This window comes from Triticum aestivum, chromosome 5D, assembly GCF_018294505.1.
Source record: "Triticum aestivum cultivar Chinese Spring chromosome 5D, IWGSC CS RefSeq v2.1, whole genome shotgun sequence".
In the NCBI taxonomy this organism is placed as follows: domain Eukaryota; kingdom Viridiplantae; phylum Streptophyta; class Magnoliopsida; order Poales; family Poaceae; genus Triticum; species Triticum aestivum.
Genome location: NC_057808.1, coordinates 272,499,418 through 272,509,394, shown reverse-complemented (window position 1 = coordinate 272,509,394; position 9,977 = coordinate 272,499,418). Strand labels below are relative to the sequence as shown.

Below are 9,977 nucleotides of genomic sequence, written 5' to 3'. Positions count from 1 at the left end.
GCAATTGCCATTAATCAGTATGGACTAAAGTAACACTCGCCGTTAAATGTATCATGTGGTATAATGAAGATGAGTAATGCCATATTTTACCTGTATTACGGTGAGCGTAACGTTCTAAGACGACATACATACGAAAACAGAAGGAGTAGCAGCTATCCCCTTCATCAAGTCTGTTTCTCCTATTGACTGATATTTGCTGTATTTTTCCCTTGGCCATTTCACATTTTCTGATGCTTTTGCAATCTTTCAGGTCATTGGAATTGACTTGCTGTCGCAATCTCTATTGCCGGCTATTGTAGAACTTGCGGAGGATAGGCACTGGAGGGTTCGCCTTGCAATAATTGAGTACATCCCTCTGCTGGCTAGTCAGTTAGGTGTTGGGTTTTTTGATGACAAGCTGGGGGCACTTTGCATGCAATGGTTGGAAGATAAGGTATACACTATTCTGATATCTAAGCACATGTTTGGTTCAAGGTTAATTTTCCCACAGCTAAGGTTAGGCAATGTGTGTATTCCTATAAATGTGGCCAATAAATTAGATTTCAGGAATGGCAAAAGATGGGAAAATTTTGTATTGACACATGGGCCATATGGATAATAAATTGTGCCAACTAACAAAACGCACATCTAAGAAACTGTTGTGCTCCTAAGGTTTTAGGCTTGGCAAAGCTGTGCCTGGGAACCAAACAGCCCCTTTGTTCCTTTAATTTTTTTTCGAAATAAACAAAGCAGTACACTGCTGCGATTTTGGCATATGACCTCAAACATTTTGTTCCAGCGTATAGCAGTACATTGCATGAGGAGCACATGTGATATTTAACAACCTTCACATGTGATTTTTCCCTCATTTACCAGTAATTGACGGAACTCGGTGTTCAGTTTTAGTGAAACTCGATGCACTTTGCCGGTTGGCTTGCATATTTTCTGTAGTCATAAACAAAATGCGGCTTGCGTCTTTTCTCTGGTTAAGATTGATATACACTCCTTCTGTTCACTATTATATTCTAACTTTATGCTGAATCGGATGTATATAGATACATTTTAGTGTGTTTGTTCACTCATTTCAGTCCGTATGTAGCCCATACCGAAATATCCAAAACATCTTACAATAGTGAACAGAGGGAGTAATAAACAAGAGGCTGTCACTCTACCTATAAATGCAGGAATGGTTAACCAGAGTTTGAATTTCAGGTTTTCTCGATCAGAGAAGCTGCCGCAAACAACTTGAAGCGCCTGGCGGAGGAGTTTGGTCCAGAGTGGGCAATGCAACATATAATTCCTCAGGTTCTTGTTGTACTATCTAAACACTAGGCATACTTTAAACATGCACTAAAGCCAGCACACCCGCAGCTAAGGAGGCATCTTGTTGTGGGGTTTCATATTTAAGTCTGAACAGGTTCAATCATTGCTTAGTGAAAAATATTAATAGTACTTTTTGCATTAATGATGTTTTGATACAGGCTGAAAATCTGTGCTTTTTTTTACTCTGCATACTGGACTAGACCATCTGTCTTGAAGGCTTACATGTTCTATTTTCTAGGTGTTGGAGAAGATAAACAACCCACATTATCTGTATCGCATGACCATCCTGCAAGCTATCTCATTGCTAGCCCCTGTCATGGGTGCAGAAATAACATGCCAAAAGCTGCTCCCTGTTGTCATTAATTCCTCGAAGGACAGGTGAGCGGCAACTAACATAATTGGCAGAACTAGATCATTTTAGTGCTTTGCTGACATACTTCTAAACTTTCAGAGTGCCGAACATCAAATTCAATGTTGCGAAAGTTCTGCAGTCGCTTGTACCAATCCTTGATCAATCTGTGAGTTCTTCAGTTTCTTCTGCATGATCCCATTTTTTAGTATAGTTCGGTTTATGGATTATTGGGGAATATCATGAATACTAACTTTGCAGGTCGCTGAGAAGACTGTGAAGCCATGCCTTGTCGAGCTGAGCGAGGACCCTGATGTGGATGTACGATACTATGCAAACCAGGCCCTTCAGGCGTGTGACCAGATCATGATGTCTAGCTAACTAAGCTACTGTCGTCACGTTCTTTAGAAGCTATTCTTAGTCCAGCTTGGAGTACATGTAATTTACCCTTAAGAGTCCGAGAGTTCTTTCTAGCCCAGTAACTTACCTATACTTCCATGCTGATAATGGATGGGCTATGTTCCCCTTTTGTTGTTATTAATATTGTATAATTGAGCAACGAGACACGTTGTTTCGATGGTGTGCTTAAATTGATAGTTTGAACTTGATTTCTGTCATTCCATGTGTTGGGTGTGATTTTACCGAATGCAACCATTGTCCGTTGTTTCTGACTGTCCTTTTGTATTTTTAAATTTCTGCTGTTATCTTGGTCGTGGATGTCCATGAATCACTGGTTACGTGCAAGTACTATTTAATTCAACTATGTTAATAGCCCATAGTTTAGCAGAAATTCAACATTGGTGGTGGTATCATTATCCGAGCCGTTGGTCCACATGGGGATCTGTGCGCACATTTGTATTGCATGTTGTATTGCTTTTCATTGCATCAATATTCTACAGTGCCTCTTGTCGGTTGTCCATTAATGCTGTGGCCCACAATGGTCTTCTATGGTGCTGTTGTTGTTACTTTTTCTGGACCGGAGCCTGTGTCACATGGTCCGCTCCACACTAAGCCATCGGCCCAATTTGTGCCACCGGAACTGGTTTGGTTTGATGAGGATCGAATCCCCTAGTCAATCGTGATCCCTTCTAATCCCTATCATTTTGGTTAATTCGCTTAATCCCTTCCTGATGTGGATTATTCAGATCCATTTAGTACGCATTAAACTGGTGAATGCAAGCATACAAGCCCAATACAATTGAAATATGTCTGCATCTAAATGAAACATCCTCATTAGTTGAACTGAACTATGTTAAGCATCAGTTTATTACAGTATCATAAAGTTGAAAAGCCAAACAATTTCCTGGTCAAAAAAGGGAAACGTTCCCGGTAAAAAAGGGGAGAAGTACAATGGCAATGAAGTACATCCTGAACTGGGTCGCAGCAGCACGATCGAAAGGACAAGGTGCTTGCCTGAATCATGAGCAGCCATGCCATACATCATCGGTCCTAGAATGTGAGTGTGCACATCCTCAACAATGATGATAGCCGCGGCAATATAAAGGATGTAGAACAGAAACCTTAGAGTATCTCCAGCCGCGCCCCCAGAAAGGCCTTCCCAGGCGATTTTTTTGCGCCGCGCCGGAAAAACGGCCCAGTCGCGCCCCCAGGAGCCCGATTTTCGCCGTCCTGGGCCGAAATCAGCGCCGGCGGACCCAGGCCGAACCCGACGCGCTGGGGGGGCGCCGGGGCGAGCGGTTTTGGCGCGAAAGAGCCGCGGGCCAGACGCGTCAGCGACACTGCGCCTCGTCTCCCCCCAACGCCTCGGTTCCTCACGGGCGGCGCGCCGACGCCTCCCCTCCCCCTCCCTCGCACGCGTACACACGGACGCGGCGCGACTATATAAGCCGGTGGCCTTGCTCGCCTCTGGCCACACCAGCCCTACCTCTCCCGAGCGCCGCCGCCGAGCCCTCCCTCCCCCTCTCCCGTGAGCCGCCGCCGAGCCCTCCCTCTCCCACCCCTCTCCTCCCGATGGCCGCGCGTTTCCCCGGAGACGAGGCGGTGGCCAACGGCTTCGGCCGCCGCACGCTCCGCGAACAGGAGTCCTGGCTCCTGTTCCAGGCGAACATCCCGGCGCCGCCAGACATGCGCGCCGGGCCGACGGGGTGGAGGCTCAGCAACGGGGGAGTGCCCATTCCCCCGTTGCCCGACGCCGTGGCGCGCCCCTCCTACTTCGCCGACGAGGTCGAGGTCGTGCGCGCCTTCCTTACCGACGCCCAGCTCGCCCTCCCCCAGTACGCCGCCGACAACCACGCGGCTTGGGCGGCGTATTTCGAGCGCCGTCAGCAGCGGCGGCTGGCGTCCACCAACGGCGCGCCGGTGGTCGGCGGCCTGAAGAACAGCGAGGGGCGCCACTTGTGGTGGGGCGTCCCCGGCCGCACACTCGAGGGCGTGCTGACGCACCTCGAGGGCGGCAACAACCCGCCGTTGGCGTACCCCCCGGCGAGGCGGCCGCCCGGGCGCACCGCCGACGCGACGGGCAGTGGATGCCAAGGAGGTTCGACTCCTCCTCTTCTTCCTCCTCGCGCTCTTCCTCCCACTCCTCCTGCTCTCCGGCGCTGCTCGGCGTCAAGGCCGAGCCCGCGGCGGAGACGCCGCTCGGCCGGCGCACTCGCAGCGCCGGCATCGTCATCAACGAGGGCGGCCGGCGCGCCTCCTCGTCGGCTCCTCCTCCGCGTTTCGTCAAGCCAAAGACGGAGCCGGGTCTCCCCGCCGTGAAGACGGAGCACGACGACGGAGCAGGGCGGCGTTGGAATGAGCACGCCAGGACTCCCTGAAGATGGCGAGGGAGCGCCAGTGCGCCGCCCTGCGGCGCTTCACGCAGCGCCGTCGGGGCCGCGACGAAGAAGGAGTCGTCATCATCAACGACAGCGACGACGACGATGACGCGCCGCCGCCGCCACCAGTCCGCCATGGCGACGCCAACGCCGGGTCCAGCAGGGGCGCCCGCGTCAAGGAGGAGAAGGCCGACGATGCCGACAGCGGCGACGACGGCGACTACTCGGCGTTCAGCCAGTTTCTTTTTTAGATTAGTTATATATTTGCTATGTAATGAAAATCTGCGAACATGTCTAATATATGCCCAAGTTTACCGAAATTTTGTCGTGTTTAGCCGAACTTTGCCGAAATTTGCTATATAATTTTCCTTTTTAAACGCGCCTGGGGGCGGCCCTGGGGCCGGCGGCTGGGGGACCAACTCGCTCCCAGGCCGATTTTTTTGCGCCGGCTCACCCCCAGGCGGCGATTTTATGCGCCCCCGGGGGGCCAACGGCTGGAGATGCTCTTAGACTATCTTGATCAAGAACGAGCCAAACGACGGACCTGGCGGCGTTGAGGATAAGCAGCTGGTTCTGACCATGGTCAAGCTGGTGGGCAACCTGGGGAGGAGCAGCGACACAATGCAATGGGCATGAAAACAACAACTGTGTGTCAACAGCAAAACTGTACATAAACAAGTTTCAGTTAGGGCATGGAAATAATAGTTTTTGGCAAAACTGAAGTTTGTCTTGAGAGCATCGCTGAAGTCTCTTCAAAGATTGTATCTTTTGATTCCTTGGTCTAATAAATATCAGTAGGAGGATAAAATATTGTCAACCAAGTTATGCTTTGTAGTTGTTTGATGTAAAAGAAGTGCATCTGGACAACAAAAAATATGAAGATATGCTCAGCCACCACAAACCATGGTTTTAAATAGCCCGCAGCATGCTATAGCGTTTACAGGAGACCTTGTGCTAAGGGACATTTTTTTCCGAAACGGAGGCAAAAGATTTGCCTCATCGATTAATTAAGAAGAAGAGAATTGCCTGGTTAATTAACGAAAAACCGGGCGAAAACCAATACATATAGATCACATGCGGACTACTCGCTAAGAAAGAAACTTCATGACCTCACGGTCAACCCGACAAACATACATAACACGCAACAACCACGAACCCTGACACTTCTAAGCGCTATAGCGCGCTAAGGACTTTGATTCAAACACATGAATAAACATTTTAAATAGCGCGCTATAGCGCTTAGAAGAGGTCCGCTGTTAAGAGGCTTAGCGCACTATATAAAACTATGCCACAAACCAAATAGGTGTACAGAACCAATGGTGCACTCTTTCCGAATAATAACTTCTAGTTGCCTGGCACATGAGAAAAGTACCAGAACCACCTAGATATCCTCTGCTTCAAGTTATTTCTCAATTCTCATGATAGAAGCATTTTAATTTCATCTAACTACTTCCATGTTCTGCGTTCCTTTAATCATTAGTTCATTACAAACTCTTCACCCTGAGCATATTGAATTCATTTTACCTTTGCATATTTTTAGCTAAGAAAGGCTCTAACTTTGTAGAACATAACAAAGCAAATAGACTACTATGCCACATGATAAAATATGGTCCACATGCGGAAGAAACCAGAAATTGCTTCAGCCATGGCATGTAAAATGCATGAGCAATTATCAAGTGTAGTTCACATGCTTGGGAAAAAATATTTGAAATTATGCCACATTTCTTGCCTGGCTTGATAAGATAAGACAGTCACACAAAAGAAGAAAGGTAAATGCAACAATAGACTGGCATCCGAACATAGCAGAATTTCCCCAATATCTCACAATACCAACGCTAAATCTATTAAGCTGCAGCAACCAGACTACAGCAATGCTAAATCTATTACTTGCTCCAGCTCTGTACGACGACATGACATGTTTTCAGTTCGGCATTTTCAGAGGAACTAGATTAAATCAAATTCCAGTACATCTTAATCCACCCAGGTGCCCTTAAATCCTGCTTCATCGTTGATTCCTAGGACTCCGCAGGCGCGCTGTCCCTGCAGCTGCGTCGTCCGTGGTGGCCTCGCCACCATTGCCATCTGCACGCCACGGACGAGTCCCGCAGGGCAGCTGGTCCTCCACTACACACGTTGGTTCTCTCGTTTAGATCCAAGCCGGCCGGGGCCAATCCCTTCCCGTGAAGATGGGCAATCTGCAAGCGCGAACGGAAGGCAAAACAAGACGCCGCCGGTGAGCAAACACGTCCGTCCACATAACGCCCTTTCTTTGCATAGAGAAAAAAAAGGGAAACAAATAATGCATAGAGGGAAGGCTCACTGGAATACCGGATTTATAGGGAAATCGCCATTGGCGGTGCCAGCCATTGTTGTCGTCTCGGTATCCAACTCTGCGGGGTCGTGTGTACACACAGGAAAAGTTCTGGACCATAGCCCATGTTCGATGCAGGTCCTGTACCGGCGGTCCGTCCGTCACCTACAACAGCCAGCACGTGGGCCTGCCCCTTCTGACCTCCAGTACATACGGCCTCCCATCGTCCAAAGACGCTGCCGTGCGCATACATTATACAGCCGTTGCCAGAATACTTGAATATTTGGAGTTCGCACATGCTTCATTGAATGCCCTTCCAACCTACCAATCTGGACGTTTGGACGGTACAGATAATGGGACTATATGCCAGTATGACCCATATCATCACTCTCATAGTTTAGGTTTCAACAGCTTGACTGTTTTTAGAGCATCTCCAATAGAAAAGATGCAAATTTGGATGGAGATGTAAAACAGGAGATGTAAAAATTTACATCTTTAAAAAGTGCCTTTTGCATCTTAAAAAAAGGGCCAATTTGAACAAGATGCGAAACGAAGATAAAAGAGTAACTCTAATAAAAGATGCAAATTAGAGATGTAAAATCGGCTGCTTGACTGCTGTTCAGCTGTCGCCCGTTGCACTTGCACAATGAATCTAACATTATTAAGAAGTTAGTTCCAATTCTCTCTACATGCAGAGTTTCCACGTCATATGCATGCCACATCAGTGTCCACGTTATATGCATGCCACATCAACATTCAATTATTCAAGCAGCCGAACAACCAGTCGTTTGAGAAATCAGCGTTCAGTTCTTCAAGTAGCTGAACAACCAGTCGTGTTTGAGAAAACAAGTCACCTATCCAACCAAGCCATATGTCCCTTAATCTCGCTTAAAAAATGCTCTCTTTGTGAATGACGAGGAGGCCACACATCCGCCCTTAGGCTGGTTGTAATGAGGAGTATCATATACTAGTATTATATAATACTAGTATATGATACTACCTCCGTAATGTATAGTATCATAAGTTAGTATCTTAGGTTGTCTTATTAATTGTCATGCATGACATAAAATAACACAACATTTAATATGATACGGTATCATAATATAATACCACACCCTCTCTTTCCTCATTTAATTATGTGTCACATCATTCAAAAAGTCTAGTTGGCATGCATGATACCGCTTATGATAGTCCCATTACGACCAGCCTTAGGCTAGCCCCCCAACACCATAATCCCTCTTCTGGTTCTTGGATTACTGTAACTGACACCATGCGTTTTGACTGCCCATGAGTCACGACCATAAATCCCTAGCTGAGTCTGAAGAACTTCCACATAGGGCATCGACTTACAACAAAGCATCCGCAAGCATCCGTCGACTTGCTGTCCCTCCCGTCAAGGATCAGCCTCGGCCTCCTCCATTTTCCTACAGCTACAGTTTAGCGCTCCTCCACCGCTAGCGGCAGCACATGGTCGATAATCAGAACAGAGTTCTTGCTACTACTGAAGCAGTAATTTTGCCGCCTGGGGTGACGCACGTCCGCAGAGAAGAGAACATGTGTCGAACGGGTAGCATAGTTTTTATATTGCAACATCATCTGCCTCTCTTGCTTTTACCCCTGCAGAAATAAGTAAGCAATCATCTTGTGGCGATGCCTCCTTGAGAAGTTTAGCAAGCGACAACACCTGCAGCCGATTTCTGGGCTGATTGGGTGCCGTTATTTTTTGCAAATTTTGGCTCATCCCATAAGCATATGGGGCTGTTGACTTCTCTGTATAAGAAGATCCCTGGCATCCGTGTGCATCATGGTGGCGTGCAGCAATTAATCACTTGGTCTGTGGCGTTTTACATGGCCTGGTAAAATGCCACAGACCTATTTACGAAGCATGAGACTGGTAAGGAAATCGTAGTTGTTTTCTTCTATAATATTGCATACTTTCTCCCCTCCGTTTCTCATCTTCAATGGCTTATTATCTACGTTTAATTGTTTATTATACGAATCACTTTGTTATGAAGGATAATGCATGTCCATCTGGTATTCATATTGAAATGAAAATTATTTAGAATAGAGGTGAGCGCGATACATCTTCAAGAAAAGTTTTAAAATTTTGATATACGATGCATATTAGTACGCCACACTTAAAAAGGTCAGTGTAGGCAATTAAGTGTTAACCAAAGTACACGATCCCTCCAATATACGCACCAACTAGGTATTCAACAAAGCAGCCATCTCAGCAATTATTATTTTCAGATCACAAGAAAAAAATATTAACCTTTTTCTCAACATGCCGCCATTCCGATTATGTGTGTTTCATTTCCTTTATTCTGACCAGATCAGTGCCAGGCATATACAACCCGTTACTTCAGCTCATTCTCCAGATGCTCATTTGGACCTACTTTTATTTTTACTTTTTGCGGTAAGATGATTTTGATAGTTCTGCTCGGCTTGCCTCATGGACAAACTTTTCATGCCCATTCAGATTATGATATCTATTATACTTTATGCTCCTAAAAAGTACTTTAGCATATTCAAATTTTATTGACAACAAATTTAGTGCTACAAATCCCGCTGCAACGCGGGGTATTATCTAGTTTTCATAATTCTAGCAACAAAAGTGCATCATCGACCATAATTTTAAATCCTACAAGTAAAAGTCATTGTCTCAAACGAAGTTGTTGGTCCAACAAATGAAAATGCACAGACATCACTCAATTTGCGTCCTGTTTGTTGCCACTAGTGGCATTGTCGAGGGTGGTATGATCATCATCAATGGCTTTTTTCTCGACGTTTTCTTGCGTTGAAGTCTCGTTGCCGCGAACTCCATCAGAAGCACATTCATTGCCATTTCCCATGTCGCTCATGTTGGCACCGAAGCCACCTCCCATGCCACTTATCATGTTGCCGCCGAAGCCACTTCCCATGCCGGTCATGTTGCCGCCGAAGCCACTTCCCATTCCACCTCCCATTACTCCGAAGCCACCATCCATGTTGCCACCAAAGCCACCTCCCATGTTTCCACCAAATGCACCATTCATGGCACCACCCATCATGTTCATGTACCCTCCATTCCACCTCCCATTCCTCCCATGGCACCTCCCGTTCCCCCTCCCATTCCTCCCATGGGGCCTCCCATTCCTCCCATGGGGCCTCCCATTCCTCCTCCCATCATGCTTCTCATGAGCATTTGCTTCTTCATGAGCATTTCATCGCGACAAAGTTTGACATACACCTTTGCCTT

The 9,977-nt window shown here is 46.9% G+C and overlaps 1 protein-coding gene across 2 annotated transcripts in view; it reads left to right on the top strand.

Annotated features, from left to right (window-relative positions):
• Positions 1 to 2,268, top strand: part of LOC123120841 (serine/threonine-protein phosphatase 2A 65 kDa regulatory subunit A beta isoform) — a 7,644-nt gene extending 5,376 nt beyond the window's left edge. Inside the window, exons 9-13 of one of the 2 annotated variants that reach the window (XM_044540828.1) lie at positions 251 to 433; positions 1,192 to 1,284; positions 1,541 to 1,680; positions 1,754 to 1,820; positions 1,925 to 2,268. In XM_044540828.1, the coding sequence (XP_044396763.1) occupies positions 251 to 433; positions 1,192 to 1,284; positions 1,541 to 1,680; positions 1,754 to 1,820; positions 1,925 to 2,032 (591 nt within the window). In that variant the 3' untranslated portion in view covers positions 2,033 to 2,268. Of the gene's footprint in view, positions 1 to 250; positions 434 to 1,191; positions 1,285 to 1,540; positions 1,681 to 1,753; positions 1,821 to 1,912 lie in introns of both variants that reach the window. The other variant, XM_044540827.1, reaches the window with a different exon arrangement.
• Positions 2,269 to 9,977: the final 7,709 nt, after the last annotated feature.